Source organism: Eleutherodactylus coqui, chromosome 2 (genome assembly GCF_035609145.1).
Source record: "Eleutherodactylus coqui strain aEleCoq1 chromosome 2, aEleCoq1.hap1, whole genome shotgun sequence".
In the NCBI taxonomy this organism is placed as follows: Eukaryota; Metazoa; Chordata; class Amphibia; order Anura; family Eleutherodactylidae; genus Eleutherodactylus; species Eleutherodactylus coqui.
In genome coordinates, this window is record NC_089838.1 from 330178698 (window position 1) to 330198644 (window position 19947).

At 45.6% G+C, this 19947-nt stretch overlaps 1 protein-coding gene across 1 annotated transcript; it reads right to left on the reverse strand.

The window, feature by feature from the left end:
* Positions 1-15703: 15703 nt before the first annotated feature.
* On the reverse strand, positions 15704-19621 carry LOC136610903 (vitelline membrane outer layer protein 1 homolog). Its single transcript, XM_066590100.1, has 3 exons — positions 19443-19621; positions 18606-18718; positions 15704-16069 (listed from the first exon to the last, which is right to left on the reverse strand). The coding sequence occupies exons 1-3, from the start codon at positions 19590-19592 to the stop codon at positions 15775-15777; spliced, it is 558 nt and encodes a 185-aa protein (XP_066446197.1). The 5' UTR covers positions 19593-19621; the 3' UTR covers positions 15704-15774.
* Positions 19622-19947: the final 326 nt, after the last annotated feature.

Here is a 19947-nt window from a genome sequence, read left to right on the forward strand (position 1 = left end):
ATGCTAACCAAGGTGGTGCAGGACAAACAGACTGTATATCCCTCCAGGCAACATGCCCAGATAGACGCTTTAAAAACAGTAAGAGGGACATTACAAAAGATGACACCACAAGATGACGTGGAGGCCTTCCTCACCATTTTTGAATGGGTGACAGAGAGGGCGCAATTGTCTCAAGAGTGGTGGACGAAGGTGTTGGCCCCGTACTTAATTGGAGAATCCCAGAAGGCGTATTACGATTTGGCGCAGCAGGATGCCCAAGAGTACGCCAAGTTAAAAGCTGAAATCCTTGCTCGCCTAGAAGTCAGCACGGCAGTCAGAGTACAGCGGGTGCATAATTGGAAGTATTCTCCAGAGAAGCCGCCCCGGTCTCAAATGTTTGACCTGCTACATCTGGCTCAAAAATGGCTATAGCCGGAAACATCATCACCTGCTCAGATTGTTGAAAAGTGGTGATGGACCGATTTGCGCAGTCCCTGTCTAGGCCGATGCAGCGTTGGGTTGTCCAAGGAGATCCCAAGAATGCAGATGAGTTGGTGGGCCTTGTTGGGAGATATCTCACAGTGGAGGAGTCACTTCCCACTGCAAGAATTGCATCTCGTGGTGTCAACCCTGGGTTGGATGCCCGGAGGAAGGAATCCCGGGGTCAGCATGGAGGAGAAGCCACAGAATCCGCGGGGAGCTGTGTCCGTCAGGAGGAGCCAAGTCACCCCGCTACGGTGCTGGGAGTGTCAGGAGCCAGGGCATAGTGCAGCCCACTGTCCAGCAAAAACAGAGCCCATGGACTGTACATATGGTCGGCGATGTTCGTGGTATGCAGTGCTACGCCAGCCAAGAACCCACAGCCCCAGAGGTGCCAGGTAAAGGTGAACGGGGTCAAGGTGTTGGCCTTGCTCGACTCTGGGAGCTTGGTCAAGCTGATCAGGGCCTCCCTTCCCCATGTGTTGCTACAGGGGGACAAACTGGGGGTCATTTGCATACATGGGGACACAAAAGGGTACACAGTTTCCCAGGTATCCATAAACACTGACTCTGGAGTGTGTGCACACAAGGTTGGGGTGGAGGAAAATTTGATCCACCCTGTTGTCCTTGGGAGGGACTTCCTCCTGTTCTGGAACTTATGGACCAATTTGTTACCGCTGGGTAACCAGGACAGTGAAGTCCGTAATGAGTTGCCTTTTGCAGGGGTAACCGAGGAAGAGGAGCTGTCAGAACCACAGATGATTGATCTGGAGGTCGCACCGGGTAATTTTGGATCTGCCCAGATTAATGACCAGATTTTGAAATATGCATTTGAGAACGTGTCTGTTATAAATGGTGCACCGCAAGCACAGGGGCAGTAGAGAGCTTCCCTCACTTCACCATTAAAAATGAGTTGTTGTACAGAGTGACCAAAATTAGAGATGAGGTAGTGGAGCAGCTTCTAGTACCTGGTTCCTATAGACACACAGTCTTACACTTGGCACATACGCACATATTAGGGGGCCACTTGGGAGCCAAAAAAAACCCAGGAGCGCATCTTGAAGAGATTCTACTGGCCAAGCTGCTACAAGGAAATAGCAGAGTTTTGCCAATCCTGTCCCACCTGCCAGGTGACCGCTCCTGCTCCACATTTTATGAGCCCATTGGTCCCGTTACCAATAATTGAAGTGCCATTTGAATGGGTTGCCATGGACCTTGTAGGGCCTTTGGTAAAGTTGGCTAGGGGTCTCCAGTATATTTTGGTAGTAGTTGACTACGCACCTAGGTACCCAGAAGCAGTTCCACTGAGGAATACTTCCTGCAAAGGTATTGGAAAGGAATTGTTTTATATATTTTCCAGAGTGGGTATACCAAAAGAAATACTAACGGACCAGGGGACTCCATTTATGTCCAAGGTGATGCAGGAACTCTGCAAACTGCTAAATATTAAGCAGTTACGTACCTCTGTCTATCATCCCCAGACCGACGGGTTGGTAGAGAGGTTTATTAAAACCTTTAAAAGCATGTTGAAAAGGGTGGTAGAGGGGGGCGGGGCCTGGCCAGCGGAGAGAGCGGAAGCGCGGGAACCCTGCTCCTGCACCCGATACAAGAAAACCTGCTTACCGGCGCTCCTGATACCGGAATATTCCGCCAATCACCAGCATCAGCTGCTCCACAGGCCGAGGCACAGAACGAGCTGCTCCAGACCGCTCTCAGCCGCAGAAATTTTCTCGGGCCTAGCGCTGAGGAGAAGACCGGGGCTAGATTTCCACACTGAACTGGAAGCGCGCGGCGGGACGAGCAGGAGTCGCCGCAGCCACACATACAAGCAGCAGCAGTCCGGCAACCCCCAGAGGGGTCTCCCGGATAAGGTTTGATCGGGGGGAGTGCAGGCGGGCCGGCTATAAGCGGCGCTGCAGTCGGGACTTCCGAGGAGGGGAGAAGCATAGCAGAGCTGAGAGGAGGGCCAGAAGCCATCTCCCCATTCCTCACAGTTAGACAGCTTAACAGCGCTGCCCCAGCCCTACCGACCGCAGCACAACACTACCCCACTGCACCCCTATAAACCACACCAAAGAGGACTGTGATCTCCCCACAGGGAGAGCCCTATATATTAGCAGGACTGCTGCTTGTTACCTGCCATAACTGGGGCACAAAGATCAACAACGGACCCAGCTTTACCTGAACAGGGAGAAAATTCTCAAAGTCCCTGAAGGCAGTCAAAGACTCACCCCCCCCCCCGCAAATACATATATACAATATATACAGGCCAACACATACCTGTATACATACCTACTCTTTCACCCACCTAAACAGCTCCATTCTGTGAGAGTAAATACAAGGACCACATACAGGCTCAGCCCAAATCTCTTACAGTGAACCCCAGTTAAGCAGCCCCTGTGATCTCCATCCTCCAGATAGAGACACTTGAGGCGCCAGGCACGCTGAACCATCACATTAGTGGAGGTCCTCACCAACCATAACGCGAAACCCACATCGCGATCACTGCGCCTATTGACCCCGAAGAAAAGGCGTCTTTAATAGGGTCTAGTCTCCAGCGGCACTACGTAGCCGCACCCACCTAATGACCCGATAAAGAGACACGTTAAGGGGCAGACCTCATCGCATAAACCAGTCCGAGTCAACACTAAAGCAATATGGGGAAAAATAAGAGAGACAGGAGCAGCGACTCTCTGAGCACACCTCGACCAGCAAAAGCCCAATCCGATATGCAAAGGTTCCTCAAAGAGAGAATTTCCAGATCTCCCCATCCTTCCAGCAAGAAATCACTGAATCTAGCAGCCCCACCACCGGGTAGCTCAGAAAGGGATGATGAAGCCTCATCGGAAGGAGAAGAAACAGAACCAGTTTCCAGGAGCTTCATGAGGGATCTGATCACCAAAGCCCTACAACCGATCGTCTCAGACCTATCAGAGATTAAGGAGGAAATGAAGTTCACAAACAGAAGAGTTGAGGCCCTGGACGCCTCCTCAACCTCCCTAATTTCACACTCAACAGCTCGAACAGATGGTCAGAGACCAACACCAACACCTAAATCGGGCATTGCTCTTACAAGAAGACCTCAAAAATCGCAATAGGTGAAATAACATTAGAATTAAAGGCATCCCAGAAACATGGGCGACAGAAGTGCTTCCCAAAGTATCAGCAGAACTGTTTGCACTACTCGTAGGCCAAGAACGAGCCGCACAAATTATCATAGAACGAATCCATAGGTCCCTGAGCCCCCTTCCCTCTGGATCCGAACCGCCAAGGGACGTGATTTGTAAGCTTTTAACGTTTACAGACACACAGGCTTTACTGGAGTCCGCAAGGCACAACAAAGACATACAGTATGATGGAGCACCAATCCAGTTCTATCAAGACCTCGCTCCGACAACTTTGGCCAAACGGCGCCTAATGAAACCCCTACTCGAAGCCTTGAGAGCCAGGGACATCAAATACTCCTGGCTCTTCCCCTTTGGATTGGGACTAAACATAAAAGGCCGGCGAATTAACATTCGCACCCCGGAGGACTTGCAGAAATGCTGGCATATCCTGGGGATGGAGCCTATCGACATTCCCTCGTGGCTCCCGCTCCCGGAACTCCATGCACTTCCCGCACTGACCCTGGCGGAGGTTGAACGGACCTATGGTGACACTTCAGGAAACCACCTGAGAAGCTGAGCGGCTGACATTCCTCGGCAAACTAAACAACCATAATCGTTGACAGAGGACATATTCACCTCTCTATTGTTTGATTGTTTCTCTGAAGTTGACGACTTGAGATATTACAAACATAAGGATAATACAATATAATTCGCTACGGCGATGAGGCCTGCCCTCTGCAGGCCCAGGCTTTCTTTAATTGTTATCACGTTGTTAACCGTTACTTGTCTCCCCCTCGAGCACCTACTAGATTGAGGAACCTGAGAGTTCCAGTTAAACGAGTGACGCATTTATTACCGGGCGACCGGACCATACACTCGGAGACTTCTCAAATAGTTCCTCAATACTACTGATTTGCTCTTACTCCCTTTCCCACCTAAACCGAATCTAATCGACACTAATATCCAGCTTCCTCCCTTTTCTTTGCCTTCGCTTTTGTCTTTGCTTTCTCCCCCCTCTTCTACATCCCTGTCTCTCTCACTTTAGTTTCTACTCTTACCCCTAGTCCTACCCCCATCCTTATTTTGACTCCTCTGGTCTACTCTCTCTTAAAGGGGTTGTCCCGCGAAAGCAAGTGGGGTTATACACTTCTGTATGGCCATATTAATGCACTTTGTAATATACATTGTGCATTAAATATGAGCCATACAGAAGTTATTCACTTACTTGTCTCCATCCTCGCGCTGTCTCTGTGTCCCCGTCGCCATGGTGCCGTCTAATTTCGTCCTCACCAGTCCGTTTTAGACGCGCTTGCGCAGTCTCTTCTCTTCCCTCTGTGAACGAGCCTCTCCAGCGTGCCCGCGCGATACAGCTAGTCTGCGCATGCGCAGACGAGCTATCACTGCACGGGAGCGCGCAGGGGCGGCTATTCAGCTCCCGGCGTCCCTTTAAACACGGGTGAAGGAGCAGTCTAGCCTTTCACCCCGAATCAGCAGCAGCCAGACGGGACCATCCAGGAGCAGCCAGCCGGGACAACCGACCAGCAGCCAGCCGGGACGATCGATCAGCAGCCGGGAGCCACACGGGACCAGCAGCCGGGAGCCACACAGGACCAGCAGCCACCAGCCGGGACGAACACAATCCAAGCCGTGCAGCCGCCTGGGTAAGTGAGGTGTCTGTGGTGCTGTGGGCGCTAGGGGGGGGGGTGAGGTGTCTGGGGTGCTGTGGGTGCTGGGGGGGGGTGTCTGGGGTGCTGTGGGCGCTGGGGGGGGGGGGTTAGGTGTCTGGGGTGCATGAATGAATGCATGGCTGGATATGTGTGCATAAGTGCGTGCGGATGCATGGATGGATGAGGCAGCATGAATGAATGAATGAATGCATGCATGGATGTGTGCAGGCCGCATGGGCGTTGGGATGAGGCTGTAAGGGCGGATGTGTGTCTATGTGATGATGCATGTATAAGTCTGTGTGGATGCATGGATGGGGTCGCATGGGTGGATGTGTGTAGGCCGCATGGGCGGATGTGTTTGTACGTGATGATGCGTGCATAAGTCTGTGTGGATGCATGGATGGGGCCGCATGGGCGTTGGGATGAGGCCGCAAGGGTGGATGTGTTTGTACGTGATGATGCGTGCATAAGTCTGTGTGGATGCATGGATGGGGCCGCATGGGCGGATGTGTGTAGGCCGCATGGGCGGATGTGTTTGTACGTGATGATGCGTGCATAAGTCTGTGTGGATGCATGGATGGGGCCGCATGGGCGTTGGGATGAGGCCGCAAGGGCGGATGTGTTTGTACGTGATGATGCATGCATAAGTCTGTGTGGATGCATGGATGGGGCTGCATGGGCGTTGGGATGAGGCCGCAAGGGCGGATGTGTTTGTACGTGATGATGCGTGTGTAGGGGGTCTATCAACGAAGACCAAAATGTGAATGTTGCCTGAGTCCAAAATAAGAGGAAATATTATATTGAGTATTCATAGAGAACCATAATAATCCACTACACACAGACTGTCTAGTAAATCAGCATGAGTTCTAGTTTATTGTTGAACATTGCTTAGTCTTTATGCAAGATGAAAATACGGCGTTTCCAAATGTTACCTGATACTAAGTTTCAATCTACTTTTGCTGACCAAACCCTCATTCCAACAGATTACAATATGGCTGTAAATCAAAAGCCTTCTAAACAAAAGGTATCAGCAAAACTGTTTGAAGTGGACATACAACAGTTACATACAGAGGGCTCCATACTGTCTGAGTACATTTCTTCCCAAACCAGAATGTAATCTTCAAGGTCCATCAACAATTTGCACATCAAAAGAGAGGGCATTGTTTCTGGTTAAACACATATAACTGGTTTTAACCACCTACTTGGGAGTCAGTACATTGTTGATAAGTTGGGATTCAGTAAGATAGCTGAATAAAATCTAATTAATCAAACATTTAGTATTCTAAAATCAATATTCAAATAAACGCTTGAATATACGTTTTTACATATGATTCTATATCCAAATTCTACTAGCAACTTCCGGAATGTTTTACATATTTTTAATTTCCATAATACATAACATTATATAACCAAATAACTAATGTCACATTTATTACACTGTTTCCTTATCTTTCTTATGTTAGGTTATTAAAAATATTGATTGACCCCTATCACGTGCATAAGTCTGTGTGGATGCATGGATGGGGCCGCATGGGCGGATGAGTGTGGGGTTGTGTGTGTGTATAGGGATGGATGCATGCATGTGTATGTGCAGATGGATGGATGTGTCTGTTGGTCTGTATCTGTGGGTGGGTGGGTTGGTTGTTGTAGCTTAGCATCTCTGTTGATCTACGCCTTCTTGTCTTTAAAATGCAGAGCGTATACGTCGGAGCGCATCGGTGGCCATTGGAGATTCCAGGGTTTGGACTCGTGATATTCTTCCGAAGTCACTGCAGGAGGGTGAGTATTTGCACCACATTTTCTTTCCCACACACAGCAGATCAGTCACTTTAAAACACAAAATCACAATGCCTAGCTGCGTGGTTCCAACTTGCACCACATACTGGAAGAAGGGAGGCGAAAGTGTTTGTCTTCATGTCTTTCCAACGAATATCGAAAAAACAGGACTTTGGCTACAGCAGGCTCCTCACATCTTTGTTGACGTTGAAGAGTGGCTTACTAAGATTTCCCCAAAAAAAGATTCTTACAGTTATCGTTTATGCAGCAAACACTTCTTGGAGGATTGCTACATAACAGTCGGCGACCATAAAAAATTGAAGCCCAATGCTGTGCCAAGTATATTCCCAACAGCGTTGGAAATTGAGACCCGGTTAGTGAAGAAAGGTGAACCTTCAAGAAAACGCAGAAGAATTGGGGAGACGCAGCAGCCAGAAATTTCAGCCACAGAAACTTCGAGGGAAGAAACTTCGAGGGAAGACACTTCGAGGGAAGACACTTCGAGGGAAGACACTTCGCGCGAAGAATCTACCCTGGTTGCACCTAGCGCGGTTCAAGAAATGACAGTCGACGTGTATCTACAAGGTGATGAAACACAGCTAGAAATTCCTATGACAGTAATCAGTGAAGGTTGTACAGTAGATGCAAAGGTAATCGTCAATTTCAAAAGACAGTTTGAGCAAAGAGAAACCGACAACGAAGCAAGCAATGCAGGGAGGGGTAAATGCAAGGCCTGTCAAGCAGCGGCAAATAAATCGCAACACAGGACACAACTCCAGTCAAGAAGCATTGGCATCCAATGCAATGAAGTAGAATCCAGTCCACACCGGAATCCAATTTCATTTAAAATCCCACAGGGCACTCCGTGCTCTTCTACACCATTAAAAACCAATATGGGTAATACTGCCTTCCAAGAGATACCAGAAGAGAGCCCAATATCCAAAACAGCCAATGAGGCCGATAGAATCAATATGCAACCCTCAAGTTGCAATATTGCTTCTACTTTTGAGGAAAGCCTTTCAAGTGTTTTTTCTGATGATCCAAACGACTCGACATTCAGAGCATCGCAAGCATCGGAGAGTTCCGGTAGTGAGGATTTTGCCATTCCTTCTGATTCCGAAAACCCCTTGAGCTACCCCTTACCAGAATTTGTAACCTTAGCTCCAACAGAGATGGACCCATCCGCTGAAGAAAAGTACATAGTTTTCAAAAGCTCCTTGATGGGTTTATTTTCAATGATCCCTTGCCCTTACCGAAATCAATGCTTTCTTAAACTAACTCACGTCAAGATTTTCCCAAAGGGATCAATGGTAATTGTGAAATCTTTTCTGTGAAAGAGGCCACACCTGCAACTTGTGGCGAAGCCAACCACTCATCCACAATTGCCCGGCGGGGAACATTTTACTTGCTTCCAGGGTCCTTCTCAGCGGATCTAATTTTGCAAAAGTTAATAATATGCTACATATTCTGAAACTTCAAGGAATCTCAAAAACCACTTTCCACCGCCACCAACATCACTTATTATTCCCAGTGATAGATAATCATTGGATGCAGCAGAGGACAAATCTAATAGCAGAAATGAAATCAACACCCTTGTATTTAGCTGGCGATGGGCAATCCGATAGCCGGGGTTTTTCTGCAAAGTACACCGTTTATACTTTTTTGGAGTTGAACAGCAAAAAAATTCTGGGCTTCATGGTGGAACAACTTGTTCCACCTGCTTCGTCAGTTTCGCTCGAAACCACTGCATTCCGGAAAACACTACTTGAATTGATTGCCGATGGATTAAACGTTCAAATAGTCACAACTGATCGGCATGTCTCCATACGTAAGGTAATGCGCCAGGAATTCCCAGAAATTATGCACGAATTTGATGTCTGGCATGTGGCCAAAGCTGTCGGCAAGCAGTTGCTTGTGGCTTCCAAAAGCACACACTGCGCAACCATTTCCCCGTGGATATCGAGCCTCAAAAATCATCTGTGGTGGTGTTCGCATACCAGTCAAAAAAATCCCGAATTACTGGTAGAAAAATGGAAATCGGCAACAAATCACATTATCAACGCTCACTAGTGGGAGAACAATGCCCAATATCACCGCTGCAGTCACGCCCTTCTTGAACCAACCACCTCTTGGTTAGCCCCTGACAATACAGCACATACCAAATTCAAAACCGTGGTTCTGAAAACAAGTTTACTGAAAGACATCCGCCATCTTTCCAATTTTTGTCACACTGGCGATTTGGAGATTTTTCACGCCAGTGTATTGAAATACAGGCCCAAACAAATTCATTTTTTTTATGACGGAATGGTGGCTAGAACGCAACTTGCTGTTCTAGACCACAATTACAACGTAGGTAGGATTCAAAAGCTCAGAAGAACGCAACCAGAAGACGGGATAGAGGACCGGAAGTGTTACTGAGTGGAGTACTCAAAAGCATGGAAGCAGTGGATTTTGAAAGCTCTTTATGAGCCTAAGTCCATTGCATTTGTATTTGACATAATTCGTGAGATTGTGATGTTCGCCAAAGGTGAGATGTCCATCTCCTGGCATTCAAAATCCTCAGAATTCCCTCATAATATTGCACCTGTTGTGAAACCCAGTGAAGAGGAATTGGTTCACAAATTTCAAAGTCGATTTCCAGGGTAATCAAGAAAAAATTTGGGTGGGTATAAAAAAAAAAAAAAAAACATTTTAACAAAAAATTTAGTAATATTTTTGTATCATGTGCAACTATTGTTTCATGTCTGTCTATTGTAAATAAGTGAACTACAATTTTCAACGGTTCGTCTGTCTCTTTTCTCTGTGTCTCTTTATTACTTACTTTGTCTTTTGTATAGTTTACATGTGCGTTGTAATCTTATTTCCATGTGTGTATAGGGATATTTATTTAACATTTTGGTCACTTATCCTTATTTATTTCCTATGCCCTCTAGTCCCTTTTGTTAATCGCATTAACATCCCTTTTTACTCTTTGCAATCATCTGCATAAAATCCCTTTTTTGTATAGAATGTATAACTGGTACAATGTGAAATGTTGCCGGTCTTATCCCATAAATCCTATGCATTTTTCCACGGGTGTTTAACTAATTTTAAATTTATTAATTTTTTAAATTTTGTAAAAAATTCGGTCCTTTACGGTAGAATTTTTAGTTAGGGAATTTTTAATTTTTTTAGATAGGTCTCGCAAGAGAATGAGGATCCTTGTCGTGGATTGCAGGCTTACGGTAAAATGACCAAATTAATGACACTCGTATTTAAAAGTATAGCAATAATATTTATAAAATGTTTTTGCACAAAAATTCTTAATTTGGTCATTTTATTTACCAATACCTCATTGCAAATTTTTTTTTGATGTAAGTTATTGTACTAACATGACTTACAAAGTAGGTGCATGTGTTTGCGAATACATACGCACGCGCACCGTGTCCACGCGTCCAAGCATACATCTGTCTGGGAGATATATATATATTTATATATATAATCTCTCTCATACACACCCACACAGACGTATGCATATATGTATGTATTACACACACACACACACACACCAGTGGGTATGTTACATACATGCATACATAGACATACACACGTATACTATATATATGTGTGTACACGCATATATACCCATACATATATTTTGGTGAATAAAACTATTTGTTCCATCACACCATCGATGTTGGGAGTGCATTGCAGCTATTACAGTACTTTCTGCTGAGACTTCAGCACTGGACAGCTCCCTGCTATAACGAAGCCTTGCCTCGCTGTGCAGGGGAAAGGTTCAGCACTGGACAGCTCCCTCCTCCCTTATAGAGACCTGCAAAGGAATACACAGACAGACAGACAGACAGACAGACAGACAGACAGAGAGAGAGAGGCAGACAGATAGACAGAGAGAGGCAGACAGACAGAGAGAGAGGCAGGCAGGCAGGCAGACAGACAGATAGAGAGAGGCAGGCAGATAGATAGAGAGGCAGGCAGAGAGATAGAGAGAGGCAGACAGATAGACAGGCATACAGATATATATGTGTGTCAAAATACATACACACACAACCCACAGTTTGTGTGTGTATATATTATACACACTAACATACGCATATGTAGTCATGTATATACATAATGATAGAACGATTAGTGATTATAGTCGAGACGTTCCAAATAAAAAACCACACACTATATTTCACAAAAAAATGTATTAACATTTTAAAATCTGTAAAGCCTGAAAACAAAATTGCACAAATTAAAACATCCTACAAGTTCAACTGGAAATCCAAATTGCTTTCAGTCAGGTCCATGTAGAACTGGAAACCAGTGTATTGTCCTTGCGGATCAGGGTAAGCTGTCCGTATTGATTTAATTGCACACGCTGGTATGGGGATTCTATTGTGTTTCCCCAAGAATCCATGTATCCACGCTGTATAAGAGCGATATGCGCCCACACGCATAACCCTAAGAAAAAACGAAAAGGAAATATATTAATATTTCTAAACTTAAAATTTTTTTAATAGTCTACATGAAAACAAACAAAAAAAAAAAGACGCATTGATATCTTCTGTTTTTCCATGTTGCCTTTTTCACTAACCTTTTTTCCTTTTCAAATAAACTTTTTCCTTTGTTAAAAATGATACTTGCATTGTCTTGTGTGTTGTACAATAAAATTGTAATAAATACCTATTGTTTGTGGTGTCGTACTGTGTGTATGTATATACGCGCGTGCACGCACGCACGCACGCAAACACACACACGCGTATGTATGTATATACACACACACGCGTATGTGTGTGCGTATACACACGTGTGTGTGCGTGTGCGCGCGTGCGTATATACACACACACACATGAAATAATGTATTGAAATAATAAATTGTACGGGACTGATGCATAGTTGCGGTTTCAAACAATAAACAAAATTTTTTTATACATATTTCAACACATACCGCCGAATATTGCCGAGTTTTAGGGAAATCCTCATCATTTTCCTCGCTATCAGATTGGAAGTCCTGTTAAAAAAAAAAAAAAAAAAAAAAATTATTATGTTTATTGCCATTGGTTTGCCTCAACCTTTCCATTTTCAGCAAAAACTTACCTCTCCAAAAGAATCGGATGAATAATCAAGCTCCTCAAATTCAAGATCTTCCTGGTACATGTTTGTGCTTGAATTGGACTACAAAAAAACTAAAAAAAAAACAAACACCAAGTTAGTGGCACTTCCATAACAGTTATGGAAGCAGCAGCATTTTCTAATAACAATCTTTTAAAGGTCCCTGGCAGGCATAATTTAGGCGAATTTTAGATTGATTACTGGGCGATTGTGGACAGCTTGTTGATAGCTAGCATTATCCGCAGTCTGTAGGCAGATAGCATGCATATTGTATGTAGAATGCAGGTAAATCGTGTCGATTGAAGGCAGTGTTTGTGTGTAGATTGCATGCAGATGCGATGTCTATTCCATGCAAATTTTCCGAAGATTGCATGATGATTGTATGAATGAATTGTGCGGAATGTATGCTGATTCAAAGCAGTTTGCAGTCACATGCACATTGCTGCACATGGAAGCACACGGCAGGCACATGGAAGCACACAGCAGGAACAAAAAAAAAACAAAACATGGCAGCCCATGGAAGCACACGGCAGGCACAAAAAAAAAGAAGCACACGGCAGACACAAGGAAGCACACGGCAGGCACAAAAAAAAAAAAAAAGAAGCACACGGCAGGCACAAAAAAAAAAAAGAAGCACACGGCAGGCACATGGAAGCACACGGCAGGCACAAAAAAAAAGCAGCACACGGCAGACACATGGAAGCACACGGCAGGCACAAAAAAGAAAAAAAGAAAAAAAAGGACATGGCAGGCACACAGAAGCACACGGCAGGCACATGTTAGAACCCAGCAGGCACATGGAAGCACGCAGCAGGCACAAAAAAATAACTAAAAAAAAGGGAAGCACACAGCAGGCAAAAAAAAAAAAGGCAGCACAAAAAAAAAAAAAAAAAAGCACATGGCAGGCGAATGGAAGCAGGCTGCATGCACAATAAACACTGCAGTCACAATAGCAGCACACAGCAGGAAAAAAAAACCGCAGCACATGGCAGGCACTATAAAAATGTAAGACATTACTATACAGGGCATGCACAATACGTTTTTCATGCACAGACTCACTGCATAAGGCAATGATCCTGTGCTAATAAAAGCATGAAAGAATACCGCGGAAAGGTGCGCTTACCTGCGCTTCTGTGTGGTCAAGAGATGGGAGAAACAGCTGTTTGCTGTTTTCTCCGGTAGACTCCACCTCCCGCTGTGACGCTTTCTGCCGACCAGCCAATGTGGCGGCTGGATCGGCGTTTCATTCATTTGCAAGTGCACGCCTCCACCGATGACGTCAGTCACCTGCTCACGTGACCGGCGTCTCGGGAGCGCGCATGAAGGCCTCCAGGAAGAGCGAGCGGTGCACCGTGGAACGCACCCAGGGACAACGCAGGCGCCATCTTAGATGGAGAAGTTTAAAAGTTATTATTTCTGCTAAACTGTAAGTAGGATGCGGTTTATAACCGCTCAAAAGGGCTGCTTTATGATGGGGGGTGACAGGGGGAATGGGCTAATATAAAATTTTCCGGTTTTGCCTCGGGACAACCCCTTTAAATAGTTACTCAAAAAGCCTTGAGTTAATAACCGAGGCCAGAGCTGCAGGAGATCGCTATGTAGCATTTAGACTGTGTGGGGAGGGGAGTGGGGGAATCTTCAGAGGGCGGCAGGGGATAGTGATAGCGCCATATCTGGGCCGTAGTTTGGGAGAAACGTCTATTTTTTTAGTACTAGCCACACAGAAAACTATTGTAGTCTTAGATATTCATGAGCTTCAGTTAGTCCTGCCCACCTGTGGCTCTATCCAGACCCACCCATGCAAACCCTAGTCTGGAGATAGCTGCCAATTAGTGCCAGGGGATGGGGGTGGCTATTTCCACAGGTGGGCGGGGATAACCAGAGTTTATGAATATTGACTACTTCCTGCAGTCGTCTATGCGTGGCTACTAATAATAAAATGTAGGTTTCTCCCAAACTGCTGCACCGATACACACAAGAGACATATGACTGTAATCACCATGCCCTTCACCATCTTGTGCTGAGCTTAGAGAGGACAGCAAAGAGATAGTGGCAGGTATCCTTACAGGGTGGCACACCAGTATTCCAGCCCTTCCTGGCATCGTAGAGTATACTGCATATACAAGGGCGATGAGAATATCGCATAGTGTCCTTGAGGACATGGTTATTTCGAGGGTTTTTTGTCTTCCCATTCCAAGAGCTAAATGTTTTTTGCTGCCAGAGCCGTATGATCGCTTGTTTTACACCCCTGCAGTCTCTCCTGTGTATTCCGGGTCTGTTCTGAGAAATGTTGGTGCACAAAACATTGTACAAGAGTGGAACCGAGGAAAAACTAACTGCTTTCTGCATTATAGGAGCTGAAGTAAGCCGCTGTGGGAGGGTCTGTCAACCTGCTTGCTGACTGTTTCTATCAGCGTATTTGTGAACAGAGTGAAGAGGGGGATACGGTTGTGCAGCACATTAAATCTGCCAGGTAATGCTGTGTGGCTATTAATTGATAGGTTTTATGAAGTTTCATGTGGTCTTTAGATGATGCAGTGCCATCGTGTGGCCTAATGATTCATTGCAATTATTGCGTGTTACTTCCGCTCTACGTGGGGTAGTCACATGGGTGGTTCCCTCCGGATGGTATGATTGGAGAAGCAGAATGCCATTTTGGGAGTTCCAGGCGCCAAGTGTCATGTGTAGAAGCTGGCTACCGTCTGGTCTGTTGTTCCGCCTCCGGTAGGCCCTGGAATCCTGGACTCATAGTCAGACTCCTAACTGCTTTCTATATTATCGGAGCTGAACTAAGGCACTGTGGGAGGGTCTGTCAACCTGCTTGTTGGCTGTTTCTATCAGCGTATTTGTAAATGCAGCTTAAACTGAACCTGTCAGTGCTTTTAACGCTACTAGACAGACTACAGGGGCAGACCACTGAATATATGTCGAACTGTCCCATTTCTAAGCAAACCTGCAAAAAACATTTTTTAAACCTTCCCAAGTCGCATGCAAATACCTGTGGTTTGCTTCAGTGGGCGGGCCCAGACCATCTCTAATGACTGCAGGCAATAGTATACATCTACCTACCCCAGCTGCTGCTGTCATGTCATTCTGAGTGCGCTTTTAACTTCAGGCAGAATAGGCAGTCAATAGTCAGTCATCTGCCTGGGATCTCTACTGATCAGCTTTGCACCTGGGCAAAGCGCGTGTGCACTGACCTAATTTCTGCAGAAAGCAGACAGCTCTGTCCTCAAGGTAGTGGCCAGGCTTGGTATTGCAGGCATTGAAGAGAATCGGTACTTTGTCTGCAATACCAAGCCTGGCCACTGCAGTGGTTACAGAGCTGTCTGCTTCCTCCAGAAATTAGTCCATCTGAAAGGACACCAGCCTAGCAAACAGCTGATCAGTGGGAGACCCTCGTTCTGTAATTGATGGCCTAACCTGAGGATAGGCTATCAATAATTTAGAACTGGGCAACCCCTTTAAATACACTGGCATATTTACAAGAAATTGACCCTCAAGCCTTGGTTAATAGAGCTGACAAGGCATGGGGGTTGCACACGGCACCTTCTAGATAGTGAGCAAGAGACGTCACTCTTATCACAAACAAGAATATGACGGCACAAATTATGACTTTATTTGTGAATTTCACACCAAATTTGCACAGACTCATCTATTAAGATGTTTTATGCGGCACAACATTCGAATTTGACATCATTGAGAGCCGTGTCATCTCCTTCTACTTGGGGGTTTTCCACTTTGGTTTGGACCGCACAGATCCCATGTGTGCACCTTCCACTCATTGTTCCATACTCTCCCCAATGGTTGCCACATGCTTCTATAGGTTTACCATCTGAACATAGCATCTTCACATTGTTGACCGCTGTGTCATCTCCTTTACCCTTTGGTTTTTCGACTTTCAAAGCAAAACTTATGGGATAACCTTTGGGACACCATGTAACGGGAGTCCATTCCCCCCATCTGTAGAGTAAGAAAGAACAGAGTTTTGATGGTTGGTTAGCGCTCGCATGACATTTGCTCACCGTGATGATGTTGCCTACACTTTCTCTTGGAGGAACATGTATGTGCACACGGAGGACAGCGAGGGGATTGGAAACACTTTGTCCTCTGCTGCAGTATAACTCCCTTTCAGTACATTAAGGCCGGGCTCATGCGGGTGAATTTAGATTGCGGATTGCACAATCGACATCCACACGGACAATCCACGGTAAAATGCGAGCTTTTAAAGACATGCATTTTCGATACAAATTGTGTATCCCACGAATGGAAGAAAAAAGCAGCATGCTCTATTCTGCTGCAGAATCTGCCTGGGTGGCCTCCATTGATGTCAACAGAGGCTGTCCGACCAACAGCCCATATGCAATCAACATTGCGTATAGGCTGCAGGTACCCAAGTCATCGATAAGCGGTGGCGTAGGAAATGCTAATGAGCAAAAAAAAAAAAAGGACTACACATGACCGCCAGTCCTTTGCAATAGGGAAATATCAGGTATGCAGGGTCGCTTGCCAGGCTCACAGCCGGAATCTGCTGTAAGCCTCCCACATGCAGAATCGGGTCCATCCGTGTGAGCGCAACCTAAAGGACTTGTACCAGAATTTCAAGTTACCACCTGTCCACAGGGTAGGGAATTACTTAGCTGATCAGTGGTGTCTCACTGCCTATCTCAAGAATGGGGGTCCCATGTCCTCCTCACTGCCCCTCCAGCAGTGAGGAGAAGACTAAATGACAAGCAGTCCTCCATTCACTTTCAGTGGTAGTGCCAAGATTCCTGAGCAGGACATGCTTGGGTATTTTCATCAGCCTCACTGAAAATAATGAAGCGCTGACCATGCCTGCTCAGCCAGCGCTCCATCCAGAGTGACCTCACTGCGAGGGAAGAATTAAGCCCTGCGGTGACACAAGAGCGGGAGACAGGAGCCCCCCAGGAATCAGCAAGGTAATCCTTATCCTGGGGACAGGGAATAGCTTGAAATTCTGATACAAGCCCTTTAATGTCCTTGAATTAATATTGAGGTACACAAGTATTGTTTTCCATTTCTAATTCTGACTTCATATCTTCTAGCATCTCCTTCTTGTTCATTGTGTGTGGGGAATAGGCTTCTCCACTAACGTGGCAGCTGTTCCTTGCTGGATCCAATGCACTGTCATGGTCTCAGTGCCTCAGGTTGTGACATAAAGTATTGTACACCCGTTGCACTTAGACCCTGAGTCCAGCTGGGAACAGGTGCGCTGTAAGGGCAGAACCCATCTATAGCACAGCATGACTTCTCCTTACATTGCACTGGGGGCAGATAAGCAAAGGCAGGAGACTAATAAAAGCAGTGCTGCAGGGCAGATCTTGGGGTGGAACAACTATGTTTAAAAATCACTAAACTATGAAGCAGGCTTTATAAATACACTGTTACGGTATATGGAACAGCTGTGCCTGCACTAAAGAGAACAGTGCAGGCACAGCCGGAGCTCCCCATTCAGCTATGCAGCTAGCTTGCTGAAGACGGATTTCTCAGCACTGTCTTCACCTAGCTGCGTAGCTAAATAGGGGGTTTGTATGAAAAATGTTCAGAATAGGCTGATAAAACATATTACAAAAATGCTTATAATTGCCTATTCTGTACATTAAAAATAAAAAAGTAAAAAGCAGCTAGTCTTCAAGAGAAGAGGAAAAACATTGAATATCCCGGCCCATAACTTTAGAGATACATCTTTGTTTGGAAATTGTGTCTATGTTTCTGACCTTCAGCATATGTAAACAGGTTGTCCAGTTGTAAATTATTCATGGCCTCTCTGTAGGACAGGCCATCAATAGTAGATCGGCAGGGGTCCGCCACCGTGGGCCACAGCCAATAGGCTGTTTTACAATTTCTGCAGGAAGCAAACAGCTCCATTTTCTCTGCAATGGCCAAGCTTGGTATTACAGCCAAAGTTCTCATTCCCTACTATGGCAACTTGCCCTGCAATACCAAACCTGGCTACTGCAATGAGGATGGAGCTGTCTGCTTCCTGCAGAAAACAGTTCAGTGCAGAAGCACACTGCCTGTGTGAGCAGACAACTAGCGGTGGACCTCTGCTGATCTACTAATGATGGCCTGTTCTGCCAAGAGGTTATCATTAATTTACAACCAGACAACCCCCTTAGGGCTCATGAGCGCTGGTTTCCTACAGAAGCATTCACATGAAAGAATTTTAGAAGCCCAAAATACATGCACTTGCCAAAGATAGGACAGGTAGCGGGGTGTGCGCAAAGATAGGGCCTCTCCTTTCCATAGACTCCTATGGGAGCTGGAAAACACGCGCCCCGCACCTTGGATTGTGTGAAGGGACTAGCTCATATAGCTGGAATTCACCTGTTCACGTGATCTATAGTGCAGTATAGCCGCCATCTTTGCACGTGCCTATACTGTGAGCGAGCCCTTAAGGGAATGAATAGTGTAGAGAGTGGCTGAAGAATCCTAAACCCAAGGCGAATATCTATTTAAGACAATTGTATGGACTTACCGTGCTTCTGTAGATGAGATCATAGCCTTAATATTTGTATCGGTCTTGCTAGTACAATATAGCCTAATAGCATTCACGGACGTGTCATCTCCAGATCCTTGGCTTCTTTCTACCTGAAACCAAAAACATTGTGATGTTCAGAATACAACATAGCTTTATATTATATGTGGCAACCATGAATACACAGAAACCCTGCTGGTAGCTCTTAAATCAAACACTGTACTGCTGTCCCATCATAAACACTCATTCATCTTTATGGTCCTAGTATACATTGGGGAAACATTGTCTCAGCCCACTGATTCTGGAACGATAAGCTGTCAATTGTGTGCATATGGGGGGTCTTCCAGCTCTCCCCAAACAAATGATGTTGGGCAAAAGAAAGATTGGATATCTTAATTTGATGTTTTCCATGGACATACATGTAAGCCATCACTAGAGCTGTCCTGCAGTGGCTTACTCATCACTGCCCACGAATACTTGGACAACTGAATGATCATGTGTATAGGTGAGTCAGGATAAATGACTGATGGTCGAAGAAGCTACTGAAGATGTATGCTTGGAATGAAATGTAAATGCATTGGTTCCTCCCCATCATTTTATGAGTAGTTGGTGGCAGCAGGTTGGATGTTCCCTTCAGAGCGCAGTTATGACCATAAGCAGCTCCTACATGGCAATCAAAGACATTAATGACCCCCGTTTCTTTCAGTTAAAGCCATCTATATTACAGAGCAACTGACATGGCGCTAACCTCTGGGTAACACCAGAATCATCATTGGGGACCCCGACTGTTATCTCATTTTCATAGTCAGATATTTCTTACAAACCCATCTACTGTACCTTTAGGTTGAATGATTTGACTACAGTGCCAGGAGGACATCGCTGTATAGGTCCCCACTCGCCCCATTGGGCACCATTGGGAACTGAAATCCACTCTCCGTAGGTCAGTGTTGCCTGGAGTAGCAATGGAAGTACAAGTAGGGAGAACATCTTCTGGACTGAAAATTGACTCAGCTTCACCAAAGTAGCTCAAGGTGAGTGGAAGCGTCATGTTCCCCGCTGAATTTATAGCCTGGATACATGGCAGCCGTACCGGGAATTTTTTTTCTACTTGTCAGACTCTTATCATGAATACGAGGATTATTACACATTAACTTAGATCAATGTTGTTTTGGAGGAGCGGGGAGTATTGTACTGGCAGGTCACCAAATCACAGATCAGCAGGTTACCCAATACTATAGAAAGTGGAGAGGATGGAGATCAAGGGACAGAAAATGGAACGTAATACAACCCCAATTACAAAAAAGTTGGAACAGTGTGTAAAATGTAAATAAATGTGGAAAAA

What these genes read in the sequence shown, in the direction of transcription:
- LOC136610903 (XM_066590100.1), bottom strand. Translation starts at nt 19,592, where the DNA reads ATGTTCTCCCTACTTGTACTTCCATTGCTACTCCAGGCAACACTGACC. An exon ending in TCAAATCATTCAACCTAAAG is followed by an intron (nt 18,719 to 19,442) that starts GTACAGTAGATG and finishes TTTTGGTTTCAG; the next exon opens with GTAGAAAGAAGCCAAGGATC. An exon ending in ATCTCATCTACAGAAGCACG is followed by an intron (nt 16,070 to 18,605) that starts GTAAGTCCATAC and finishes CTTACTCTACAG; the next exon opens with ATGGGGGGAATGGACTCCCG.